Genomic DNA, 14,087 nt, shown 5'->3' on the forward strand with positions numbered 1-14,087 from the left:
CTGCAGGCGGTTTTTTGGATTACAAAAACCGGAAAAAAAGTGCAGCTTAGATTTGAGTAAATACGGTAGATTACAGATCATTCAATAACACTGGCAAAACGTATAATTATCCTTCGAAAAAAGTCTGAGGTGAATTCTTGAGCAATTTCACATATAATTGGCTTTTCTATGGAAAAGTCGAAGTGCTCGACAGAATATTTATTCAACCAGCTCACCCGCAAAAAATTTTGTGCAGAGCAGTGAAACTTGTAATTGTGCTTGTTAGGAATATTCAGCTGCTGCAATTGTAAGATATTCTTTTAGGATCCTCCCTAACCACAACTTGAGAAAAGAACAGTAAAAAAACTTTTGATAACCAGTATATCATAGGTGAAAACTTAGTTTTTCATGTAGTTATACTGAATGTATATTAATTTAAACCATTAACTTTTCCTGTTTGTGTGTTCGTGCTACTTAACAGTGATGTTTCTGTTGGCCGACTACATGACAGTGATGTGTCTATTGGTCGACTACATCACAAGTCCTGTGCTCTAAATTTCTGCTGTCATTGCCTGGGTAGTACTGTAACATGAGCTATGACTGGCTGACAAAAGATCATCACAATCTCATTTTCAGTGCTTTGAAAGCTGCTATGCCTTAATTGGTGGAATTCATATTTATGCTTTCATAATTTGAAAATATGCCGTGTACACGATGCTGCGCATCGAAGATTTTTCCAAAACACTTTATTTTTTTTGCTGGGTTTCGTTTCATAAAATACCGGGAAGTTCTACGCTGGTTTATAATACCTTTACAATTCAAAGGATTTGTAAGTTTTACAGCTCCAAGGGAAAGTATATTGTCACTTAACATGGAAAAAGTTTATTTTAGCCTGGGAGAAAAATGTGTTTTTAACTGGGAAATCGGGAGAAAAACCCAGGATTTTTTTTTTCTTTTTTTTTTTCTTGTCCAGGTCTGTACCTCGAGACAACATTGCCCCAGAATTACAGAGATGTTTGACAGAACCAGTCATTATAAAATTATTGCATGTGGTGTGCAAGATACGAGACAGACAAACTGTCAGTTTAATAATTCAAGAAACTTCCTGGCAGATCAAAACTGTGTGCTGGCCAGGATTCTAACCAGAGATCTTTGCCATTCGTGGGCAAGTGCTGCACCAACTGAGCTACCCAAACATGACTCGTGACCCGTTCTCAGAGCTTTACTTCCGCCATTATATCTCCTGCCTTCCAAACTTCACAGAAGTTCTCCTTCAAAACCTGTGGCACTATCACTCCTGGAAGAAAGGGTATTGCAGAGACATGGTTCCTTCCTCAGGAAGTTACATAACAGCGCACACTCCACTGCAGATTGAAAATTTGTTCTGGTTAATAATTCATGATATTGTCACTAATAATTTACAGAAGAATGGAAAAATTGGTAAAAGCTGATCCCAGGGAAGATAAGTGTAGGTTGTGGAGAAATGTAGGAGTACGTGAGGAAAAAATGACCCTGCAACTTATATTAGAAGATTGGTTAAAGATAGGGAAACCTGGATTTAAAGCATTTGCAAATTCAGAGAATGCTTTTGACAAGTTGACTGGAATACACTCTTCGAAATTCTGAAGGTAACAGGGATAAGTTATACTGACCAAACAGGTATCTGCAACTATTACAAAAACTAGATGGCAGTCATAAAGAGTTGAACAACGTGAGAGGGAGGCAGTGGTCGGTAATGGAATGAGGCAGGATTGTAGCCTATCCCCGATGTGTTTCAGTATGTATGTAGAGCGTGCAGTAAAGGTAAACAAGGAGAAATTCTTAAAGGAAATTAAAGTTCAGGAAGAAGAAAGAAAACTTGAGGTTTACCAAAGACATTGTAATTTCATCAGAGTTGACAAGTGAGTTGGAGGAGCAGTTTTGTCGAATGTCTTCAACAGAGGCTGTAAGATGAACATCACTGAAGGTAAAACAAGGTCAGTGGAAGGTAGGCGAATCGTGATGTTGAGGGAGTTACATTAGGAAATGAAATAATGTGTTTTTCTGTCTGGACAACAAAATAGCTGACTATGGTCAGTGAGGGAGAATATAAAATGCAGATTGTTAGTAGCAAGAGAAGTGTTTTGAGAAAAGAGAAATTTGTTAACATCAAAATAAAAATATAAGTGTTTGGAAGCCCTTTCTGAGGGTATTTGTCTGGTGTGTAGACTGGTACCGAAATAAAACATGGTTGATAAACAGTTCAGACAAGAAGCGAGTAGAAATGTTTGAAATGTGGTGCTGTTTAAGAATGCTGGAGGTCAGGTGGATAGATAGAATAACTAATCAAACTGGGGAGAAAAGAAATTTGTGGCTCAGTTTCACTAAAAGAAGGGTATGGTTAATAATACACACACTGAGCAATCATCAATTTGGTAATGGAAAGTAACTGGGGGGGGGGGGGGGTGTTAGGAATTGGAGAGGATGACCAAGGTTTGACTACTGCAAGCAGGTTCTAATGGATGTAGGTTGCAGTATCGTGCATAGATGAGGAGGATTGCTCAGCACGGAGTAGCATGGATATTTGCATTAAACCAACCTTCGGACTGAAGACTACATCGACAACAACAACACACTTAATATTGAGGAAATTTAGAAGCCACACATTATAATAATGTCAGATTCTTCTTTTTATTTTTGTTTCACCTGACTTTGGATTTATTAAATCAATCCCTTTTTAATATTCCGCGTCTTTCTATTAGCAGCTCAGTATTGTTTCATTCTTTTGACCTTGCTTTCCTATTTTCTTCAGAGATGTGTATGTTTGTTTGGTTTTGACCTACTTCTCTCTCTCTCTCTCTCTCCCCCCTCTATCCCCTTTTCCTCCTCTCTCTTTTTTTTCAGTTTTATTTTTGAACATAATTCTTGTGATTTGGATTTCTCATGAGTCCGTTTCCATTTCACTAGACCATTTTTTTCCTGAAGTAGTAGTCATAATTTTTTCAGTTGATCTATTTTGGTTCTTTCTGAAGATGTATCCATAAAAAATCAATAAATCAATTCTTTTTGTCCTAATTGTCTGAGAGTTTTTCGGTAGTTTGGTAAAAGGTTTCATTTTTGGTGTGGATTAGTTGTGAAATCTGGGGTCAAGAATTGTTTGTAATATCTTTGTTTCTTGTGTCTCCAGTCTTTCAAGTGGGCCACGGTTGGTGGTAGACAGTGTTTTGGCTGCATACAGTGCTTCTGGTTAGATTAATGCACTGTTAAAATGTCTCATTTTTGCATTCCATGAGAGGGACTTTTTGTTGTATGCGTTTTTTGTGAGATAGAAGGCCAGTTCAGCTTTACTTCTTCTAATTTTCATTGCCTTTTTCCTCGAGCTCAATCCAGCTGATGCATTCTCCAAGGTGTTTGAGTTCGTTGATTATCTCTACTTTTGTTCTCCCACTTTATGTTTTGGTGGTTTTTTATGTTTGTCATTACAGTGGTCTTTTTGAAAGTTTTGAGACCTGTTTTTTGTACTTGTTTTTCTGTTTGAGAGTCTGTTTTTTGTCTTCATTGCAGTTCTCAGCTAGTAGGGCTATATATCTGCAAAGACAAGATAGTAGGCTTTGATGCCTTTTGTTTTGTGCTCCTAGGCAGATTCGACTATGGATCTCTGTGTTCCAGCCCTGACCACTTTTTCTTGGGAGCAGTTAACTAACAGTGGGGGAGTCTATCTCCTTAGCTTACACCAGTTTTTATCTCAAAAGTGTTAGAGTGTTCTCCCATGAATGAATGTGTGGTGGTAAGGGTTTCTGTGATTGGATTTATATTTTTTGTTATCTGTTGTATTGTTGTTGTTGTTGTTGTTGTTGTATTCTTTTAGTATAGAGATGAAGTCCCGGCCTGTTAAGTTGCGAGTTGCGCGATTTTAAAAAGTCAGTGGCTGTCATAACATATCATTTTACTCTTGATTTTTGGTAGACCATGAGATTTTTGAGGTTTAGGGCTTATTCTGGGCAGGCTCTTCCTTTCCTGAAGCCAACTTTTTGTACTTTTGTAACTTTTTGTTAATTGTCTATCTGGGAATTTGGTCTGTTTAGTAAGACTTTAGAGAATAGCTTGTATGTTATGTCTAGGTGTGAGATCCCTCCATAGTTCTGATATGCTTGGGCCACTTTCTTATGGAGTGGGTGGACGAGGGCCGTCTTCCATTCATCAGGGTTTTTTCATGTATTCATATTTCTTCAAAGATGTTGTGGTGAGTGTCCCCAAAGTTTAGCTTCATTTGGTCTTCTCTGAAACCTTATAGTTTTTGAGATTTGAAATGACTGCAATTCCTCAGTGGTGGGTGGTTCAGAGTTAGGGTTGGTTGTTGAGGTCTTCAAGACCATTTTTTGTGTGTTATTCATAGTTGAGATGGTTTCGTAAATATTCTGCCAATGTTTGCAATTATCTCTTTTGTTGGGACAATATTTGCACTTTTGTCTTCAGTTTCCAAGTTCAGTGGGCTGTATTTGGTTATTTTGTTTAAAAGTCTTATAAAAGTTCCTTGTGTTGTTTTCTATGAAGTTCAGTGACTAACATTTGTTTTCCACGTGCAGATAAATGACCAAGTAGATGAAGCAGCCATACTCTCACCGGTCCAGATATTCCTCAAAGAAGAGGAAGGTGTAAGTATTTCTGAAATACTGACTGTCAGTTATGCACTGAAGTAATGAGATAACTGTTAACTGTATTTCATGTACATTTTATGCTAAATGTGAAATAGACACAAATTCTGCTTCATAATGTGAAATTACATGTTAGGTGCTATTTTGTAGTGAATTATATCCAGATGTGAACTATTTTATGAGAGATAGTTTGAAATAGCTTTATTTCTGCATATACGAGTGCTATCCACAAAATACATAACGTTGTGGAATTAAAAATAAATAAAGTATTGGAATTTTTTTTAATTACATACAGATGAAAGCCACACTTAAATACTACTTTTCTACATAGTTGCCATTTAAATTAAGGCACTTATCGTAGCGATGGACGAGCTTGGAAATTCCCTCGTCGTAAAATTCGGCCGCCTGCGCCTTAAACCATGTGGTTACCTCTTCTTGAAGCTGTGCATCGTCATCAAAACGCTGCATAGCCAACCACTTCTTCATTGCTGGGAATAAGTGGAAGTCGCTCGGTGCCAGGTCGGGACTGTATGGCGGATGAGGAAACGACTCCCACTTAAAAGATTCGAGAACTTCACGAGTGGCATTTGCCGTGTGGGCCCGGGTGTTGTCGTGAATCGGCAAGATCTTTGAGCCCAACTTTCTCCTGCGCTTGTTTTGTATTGCTCTTCTGAGGTTGTGCAGAGTTTGGCAATACCTTTGAGAGTTTATTGTAGTGCCTCTTTCCAGGAAATCCACAAAAATCACACCTTTTCTGTCCCAAAAGACAGTCGCCATCACCTTCCTTGCCGACATTGTTTGCATGTATTTCTTGGGTTTTTGGGGGGAATTTGTGTGCCCCCACTGCATTGACTGCAATTTTGTCTCGCAGTTCACATGCTCAACCCATGTTTCGTCACCAGTAACGATGCGATCGAGTAATGAGTCGCCATCTTTCTCGTAAGCATCCAAAAACGTTAACGCTGCAGCCATTCGCTGATTTTTGTGAATCTCTGTCAATCTTGCACAAAACTTGTGGTAACCAAGCTTTTCGGTAATGATTTCATGCAACAAACTTCATGAAATTTGTGGAAAACTCATAGAGAGTTCTGTTATTGTGAAATAACGGCTTTCACGGACCGCGGCATCGACTTTTTCGACAAGTTCGGCAGTCACTATGCTGGGTCTTCCACTTCGCTCTTCGTCGTGAATGTTAGTTCGGCCATTTTTAAATTTTATGACCCATTGACACACTCCACCTTCAGTGATTATGTTGTCCCCATACACTTCACAAAGCTGCCGATAGATTTCTATCGGTGTACATTTTTTTGCAGTCAGAAACCTTATTACAGCACGCACTTCACACTTCGCAGCATTTTCAATTAACGCTGACATTTCAAACTGTCACAGTAACTCAACGGAGTACAGCACGAATCTCTCACTAGCACGGCAAGATGCCGACTGAGCGCCGGAATGCCATGACACCAAGATGGCCGCGCTAGCCCCGCCCCTAACGGACACGAACGAAAACGTAATGTACTTTGTGGATAGCCCTCGTATATATACTAAGATGGTACTAAGATGGTTCGGACATGTCCGAAAGAACAGATACCATCTTAGTGTGTGTATATATAGCCTATAGTGTCTGCACTCTGTGCTATAGCAATTGGAAAACAAGATTTGTAACGTTTTTCGGCTGTGCCGAAATTCTTTTCCTAATGTTAACATAGTGTTATGATATGTTCAGTTCTGTTTCTACGCTAACTGCCTTGTCTGTTCCGTCTGTAGCATTGTAAAGCATGAGTCAAACAGATACGAATGCCCACAAAAGATTGGAATTAATAGTTTTTAGATTTTGTTATCATCAAATTGGGTGGGGAAGATACGTAATTTCCAGAAACACCTTAAATTAGAGACGCATTCAGTTCACCGGCAGGAAAATGCCGCAACTTTTCAACATAACAATCATTTTGAATGCTTAAAAACGGTCAGATGAAAAAAGCAAAGGCTATTTTGGAAGAAAAAGGTGTTGGAAGTTTTTGCAAAAGCAAACATCAGGGTCACAAAGTTCCCAGTCAGCACCTTTCTGTAGCAGTCGGTTTCAAAGAACTAAGGCTTTGTTTGTTTTCCCTCATGTGACAATTTTTGAGATAGGTGCTTCTAATCATTAAAAGAAATATGAATCTCAACAAAAATAGATGTGAATTTTGCAAAAAATATATGAGAATTTTGCCAAAATAGATGCTACATTTTCCAGTCCCTGTGTAGTGTAATTCCAATACGGGGGGCTACATATGGATGTTTGGGCCTGGCCAAGAGTCGTGCACAGATAGCCAAAACAGTTAAGGTGACCGCTCGTGTAAAGCAGGAAACATAGGTTCCAGTTCCAGTATGGCACAAATTCTAATTGTCTTTATTCCATTATACAGCTAATGGTTGTCCATATTTGCAGCTACAAGTATGTTTTGTGTATTCCATGTGGGCTGTAGTCGTACCAGTGCTTGTTCTTTTGGGCACGCGTGCGTGTTCGAAGGAACATAGCATCGTACTTTTAACAACACAGACACTGCAGTATCATATAATGTCTGCGTTTATACAGTGTCTGCATCATCACAATATAGTGCTTTTCAAACTCGCATGCCTGGAAGCTGTGGATTAACATTGTGAAATAAATATACTTCTTGCATATTTGCATCAATGTCAGTAGTTTGCCACACATGAAAATTTGTGTCGGACCAAGACTCGAACTTCAATTTTCCACTCGTTACGAGCGCTCACCTTAACCGCTTCAGCTCTCCGAATGTTCCTCCGGGACTGATCCGGACTTCCATATATTGTGCAGTCACATCCTGTACACTTGCCAATTTGTGATCCTCGCACAGGGAGACAAATGGTATGCTGTCACTTTAGCCCGTCATCGGCACATATTCGCAATATGTTAACTTTTTCACAACAGTATATTATTGTATATAAAGTAGTTGTCAGTTAGCTCCCACCGGCAATACACGAATAGAACCTGTCCTGGTTTTGCCGGCTACAACCCTGTTGCCAATTCCTCTGTGTGAATCGTTGTGCCTACTGGTAGCAAATGTATTTTAATGCAAAATTGTTGTCTAAATTAAGAAAAAATGTAACCTTGGCCGTAATGACCAGAAGAGCACTACGGGGGTCTAGATCGTAGTCAACTTAGAGAATTTTTATGTGGTTTTTGTAGGAAATACAGACATCAAACTTAATACTTGTTAAGAGTTAAATGTTGACAAAATTGCAAAACGATGCCATCCTTGAGGATTACACACGAGGGTCTATAGACGACTTACGCTGCGGCTGTGGCGCGATCCCTGCCGAGGGATATTTGGTGATGACTAGAGACAGGATTATACGAATTTTTGTGCTGCATATGCATTTGCATATTTGGCTCCTTTTCACCGGTTGTTGCATATTTTAACTAAAAACTGGCGACGATGCATATTTTCACTCTATGTTTACAATATTTTAAAAATTGAGACAGGTGGTCTCTAGCTTGATCTACCGTATTTACTCGAATCTAAGCCGCACTTTTTTTCCAGTTTTTGTAATCCAAAAATATTCTGTGGCTTAGAATTGAGTGCAAAGCAAGCGGAAGTTCTTAAAAATGTTGGTAGGTGCAGCCACAACTAACTTCCGCCGTCGAATATATGTAGCGCTACACAGACGTGCTTTGTAGGCACAAAGATAAATAAATACTGGCACCAAAACCTCTGCGTCAGTAAATAAATTTTTTGAAAAAAAGTGGAAGACGAGCTTTTTTTCTCCGCCCACGATTTTCGACCACTCTATTTTTCATACATTATCCGACGAAGTAAATACAAATTCCATATTGTTCATCTTCGAATATAGCAGCACTTCAATGTACTACGAAAATACGACTGGCAAGACTGTTTGGGACGTTAGTCAATATGGCCAACTCTACATTCTGAATTTTCTCCTACCTGTGAGAAGAGATGGCTGCTAATAGGAGCTTTTATGAATTGTGAATCACATGCAGTATTCTCTTCACCGTCAGATTAATATGAATATAAACATTTTGCCATGTATTGTTTCGTGTTTGCTGCTATCTCATTTAAATCCAGCTTGCATAATAAACTACTAAACTATAGTGAGACAACAGCAAACGCGGAAGAATATACATATCGCGTCATGTTTATATTCGTATTATTCTTATGCCTAATAGTGATACAGTCAGAAATGAAGCACAGCAATTGACTAGAGTTTTAAATCTAAGATGACTCTAATTTCTGTGCAGAATGTAATGTACTAAAGAGGCGTCTGCAAAGATTTTCAAACGGAGAAAAATTTTCACGAAACTCTCGTTCAGAACATCTTCTATCATACGCAGTCTATCATTTGGTTCTTGATCATTATCAAAGAAAGCAGCAGTGTGAGCAACAAGTAGCAGTCTCTTGCCATTGTTTCGCTGTAAGCGGCGGTAGCGTACACAAAAGCAAGCCATGCCACGAGCGGCGACAGGCCGTAAACACTCATTATCAGAATGCGACAAACAATTCATGACACAGTACAGTAATGCATTTTTAGCTTAGAGTGACGTAAACACCTATGACAAAGAGAACGGCACATATCAGATCAAAGAAAAATAAGCAATCGATTCAAACCAGATGAAGCACGTGAAAAAGGAAGGGTAAGGGTACCCCTATAAATACGGACGGAGAGCCTGACGCATAGCAATGGCTACCTGGTGAAGCTTAACTGCTAAGCTCACGACTCGAACGAAACTACCGTAGCTGTATCGTCATTCATTCGACCTAAATTGTGACTCATATTACAATGGATGAACTTTGTTTCAATTTGGAGGTGCAACCTAAAACTTTTCTCTCCCCTTGAATTTTGAGTCTCAAATTTCAGGTGCGGCTTAGATTCGGGAATTTTTTTTTCCCTTGATTTTGAGTCTCATTTTTCAGGTGCGGCTTAGATTCGAGTGTTGCTTAGATTCGAGTAAATATGGTAAAAACTGGTGATGATGCATATTTTCACTCTACGTTTACAGTATTTTAAAACTAGAGATGGGTGGTCTCTAGTTCGATCTAGTTTTTATGTCTCACAGATTGACCGCACCTAAAACCGCAAGTAATAGCTAACCGAAAGGCCACTGCCTAGTGAAATCATTACAGAATAGGAACAGGAAGAGGCATACAGAGTCAATGCTCCTGTGCCTGTGCCCTCGGTTAATTCCCCCCACTGTCCCACCGTATGCGTTCGCAACAAATGAATTAAATTACGCAAGCTTTTAGTCGCGCATACATTGTTTCAGTTTAGCTCTCTGCCTACTTGTACACAGTTGAACGTGTTAACGATGTGTAGTGTATAATGTGTTGTGCACCATACCACCCGAAAAAAAGAGATGTTGTTTCGTGATAGCTGACCGTCCCGGAACATTTACATATGACAAAATTGTTTTATGTCGTCAAGTTTGCGAGAAAAATGTTTCGTGCAAAAAAAAAGTTTCAGTTAGATCAGCATGTCCAGACAAATCTTCGTATCGCAGGAATGCAGAAGAAAGTACGACGGCAAAAACTTCTGACGACAGCAAATTGCAGTAGCAGGAACTTGTCCGAAGGAACCAAAAAAGTTGATTTAACGTGGATCTGTGTGAAGCATTCATTGCAAGCAATATTCGGTTTCACAGATTTACAAACTCTATCTTCAAAGGCTTCCTGCACAAATATCGCTTAAATCAATGTACCACACGAATCAACATTGCGTAAAAATCACATACCGATAATTTACGGAAATGTTCTGGAAGAAATATGCAATGAACTCGAGGAAAGCATTATCTGCATTTCAGTTGACGTAACTACACACACTTATGGCTGTTAGTGCAAATTTAATTTTTGATGCTGTAAAGGATGAGCCACCTCCTTCCTATTTAGTGGCCTACAAAGAACTTGAAAAAGTAAATCATCCTATGATCGCCAGATTTGTGGATGCGGGTATTAGAAAAATATTTCCAGAATCTTCTGCAGATGAAAGGGTGTTTGTGTTAATTTTAGATGCTGCTCCCGATATGATCAAAACAGGAAGAGCCCTCCCGAGTACGTTATTCCAATTTGATTCACGTGACGTGCTTCGCTTATTGAGTACGTCGCCGTGCTGAAGTAGTACATTCCATGTTTGTGAATGTAAATAAACTGAAGTCATTCACAAAGAAAGTATTTCTAAAGGCTCCTGCTCGCATCAAGACCTACAAAGAAAAACTACCAAAGGTGCCTTTACCTCCCAAATCAGTCGCAACTCATTGGGGTATGTGGGTTGAAGCTGTGTTGTTTTACAGTGAAAATTTTAAGGCCATTAGAGGGTTAGTAAATGACTTCAGTAGTGCAGAAACTTTGGAATTTGCCAGTGTAAGGAAGGTTTTAATGATTCCAATATTAAAAAACACACATTTCTGTGATTAGCACTCATTTTCCCATACACCTGCAAGTATTGAAAAGCTTGAAACTCAAGGTTTGGCATTGAATGAATCTATTCAGTTGCTGAATAAAATTATTCTAGTGAACTGCTCATTGCCAGAGATATTTCCAAGAAAACTTAAAGAAAAGTTTGAAAACATTTTGAACAATAACCCAGGGTTTGAACCCTTGTGCCAAATTGATAGTTTTATTAATGGGACGGGTGAACTTTTACCAGGAGCAATAAGTGCCAACATAGCACCCAAATTCAAATACTGCCCAGTTACCACAGTTGATATAGAACACTCCTTTTCTGCTTATAAAAATGTTTTGAGTGATCAAAGACACAGTCTTACTACCAAACATTTGGAGCAGTACTTGGTTGTTTATGTTTACAGAAGTAGAAAAATGGAAAATAAATTATAAATGTGCTTTGGTCCATTAGTATTAATTAAAATTTAAAGCTATTCAAAAAATCATCATTTTTTAAACAAAATATTACAGAGTTTTTGATCATGCCGCTCTGCTTGCAATATATCTCGAAGTTGGTCCTGTACATATCGATTGTTTCGATGCGACTCACTCACATTGCACCCTCTTGTTACCGACAACAATAGTAAAGAATGAACAATTCTTGAAACACGGTATGCATCCCATTTTGCAAAGTTTTAGAAAATAATCCCAGAAAGGCCCCCCTTCCTTATCTCTACCAGAAAGTATTCCAGGTGTGAATTTGAGATATAATGTACGCAGTAACTACCATGTTTTTTTATTATTTGGACTTGCATATTTCGACACTTTTCATGCATTTTTTAAGCATTTTGCATGCATATTTTAAGGTTTTTATGATGCATATAATTTGGTCTCTAGTGATTACAAAGACACAAGAATAGCATTTTAGTGCAGTTTTGAAAAGGTTGTAAGCTTTCATCAACCTGAAGGTGGGTTTGAACAGCACAGTCCTACTCAAGGCCATATACCATTGCCCTCCTCTGACCTTTTAACTCGTTCATCTATTTGCTTATAGGACTACCTACAGTTTAATGTCAACTCCAAACTGTGATGGAACTTGCCATTTTTCACAATAACAGATCTATTAGGAGGTGAAAGAAGTGATAAATGATAAATAAAAACCTGTAGCGACCTCAGCTCTTGCACCACTTCCCACCTATCTGTCAGCAATGTGGCGAACGACCGACAGTGGAAAGACGGTGTACTCCAGCAGTCAGTACCCCTTTACCTGCCGTGACGTGAGCATCAGTGTGTGTGCGGTTAATGGATGTGCATTACGTAAAATAGCAAGCGGGACTACGATATTACATGTGGTATCAGTTGCTTATATTGTTGCTGTGCTGACTAATAAAACATCATTATCTCGAAGTGTAGTGTAATGTTTGAGTACCGTATTTACTCGAATCTAAGCCACACTTTTTTTCCAGTTTTGCGGCTTAGAATCGAGTGCAATGTAAACGGAAGTTCTGAAAAATGTTGGTAGGTGCCGCCACAACTAACTTCTGCCTTCGAATATAAGTACCGCTATACAGGGATGCTTTCCAGGCACAAAGATAAATACTGGCACCAAAACCTCTGTGTCAGCAAATAAATTAAAAGAAAAGGTAGAAGAATGTAAACATTATGCCGTGTATTCTTTCATGTTTGCTGCTATCTCATTTAAATCCTGTCTGCCTAATAAACTACAAAACTAGAGTGAGACACAGCAAACGCGGAAGAATATACATATCATATCATGTTGATATTCATATTATTCTTATGCTGGATAGTGATACAGAATGAAGCACGGCAACTGACTAGATTTTTAAATCTAAGATGACTCTAATTTCTGTGCGGAATGTAATGTACTAAAAAGGCGCCTACAAAGATTTTCAAACGGAGAAAAATGTTCGCTAAACTCTAGTTCAGAACATCTTCTATCATATGCAGTCTATTATTTGATTCTTGTTGATCATTATCAAAGAAAGCAGCAGTGTAAGTAACAACAAATAACAGTCTCTTGCTTTTGTTTCGCTTATGAGAACATTCCTCTCTTTTTTTATTGTAAGCAGCTGTAGCGCACACAAAAGAGAGCCATGCCGCTAGCGGCTACAGGTCTTAAACACTCATTATCAGGATGCGACAAACAATGCATGACACAGTACAGTAATGCATTTTCAGCCTAGAGTGACGTAAACACCTATAACAGAGAGAACGGCACTTATCAGATCAAAGCAAAATGAGCAATCGATTCAAACCAGATGAAGCACAAGAAAAAGGAAGGGTACCCGTATAAATACGGTCAGAGCGCTGGCTACTTGATAAATCTTAACTGTTAAGCTTACGACTCGAACCAAACTACTGTAGCTGTAACTTCATCCTTTCGACCTAAATTGTGTCTCATGTTACAATGGGACAACTTTGTTTTGATTTGGAGGTGCGGTCTAAAACGTTTCTCTCCCCTTGAATTTCGAGTCTAAAATTTCAGATGCGGCTTAGATTCGGGAACATTTTTTTTTCCTTGATTTCGAGTCTCATTTTTCAGGTGCGGCTTAGATTCGAGTAAATATGGCAGCTGCAAAGGTGTCTCTCATACTGGCATGCTCCCAGCTGTATAATGTATTTATTTGAGTGTAAGACACCCCTGAATATAAAATGGCCCCCATTTTTTCTTTTTTTTTTTTTTAAGAAAAAGAAAGAAGCTCTTCGATAAAAATTTATTTTTAACAGTGTCTGATTAATTAAAATTACAAACTGTTTTATTGACATAAAGTATGTGCCAAAAAGATAACCTTATAACTATTCAAAACTTTTGTCATTTATTGATTGTCTAAATTTTTGTAACAATTGGAGAAATAAAATAAAAAAAAAAGAAATGGTTTACATTAATTTTTAGACTGTTTTCTTTTCCACCTTTTATGCTTACAAACCCTGTAGTGTGTGCTACCACTATTTTGAGTCATTACCATCATCATCCTAACAGCACAGCCATGAAATTTATACCTTCATTGTCACAAACATATGGCTGTTTCTTCAGAATACATGGCTATATCTGAGG

At 38.5% G+C, this 14,087-nt stretch overlaps 1 protein-coding gene across 3 annotated transcripts in view; it reads left to right on the forward strand.

Annotated features, from left to right (window-relative positions):
• LOC124720142 overlaps positions 1-14,087 on the forward strand; it is a 200,771-nt gene that overhangs the window by 26,354 nt on the left and 160,330 nt on the right. For all 3 annotated transcript variants that reach the window (XM_047245443.1, XM_047245445.1, XM_047245444.1), the window contains exon 3: positions 4,545-4,613. In XM_047245443.1, the coding sequence (XP_047101399.1) occupies positions 4,545-4,613 (69 nt within the window). The remainder of the gene's footprint in view (positions 1-4,544; positions 4,614-14,087) is intronic.

This window comes from Schistocerca piceifrons, chromosome 11, assembly GCF_021461385.2.
Source record: "Schistocerca piceifrons isolate TAMUIC-IGC-003096 chromosome 11, iqSchPice1.1, whole genome shotgun sequence".
Classification (NCBI taxonomy): Eukaryota; Metazoa; Arthropoda; class Insecta; order Orthoptera; family Acrididae; genus Schistocerca; species Schistocerca piceifrons.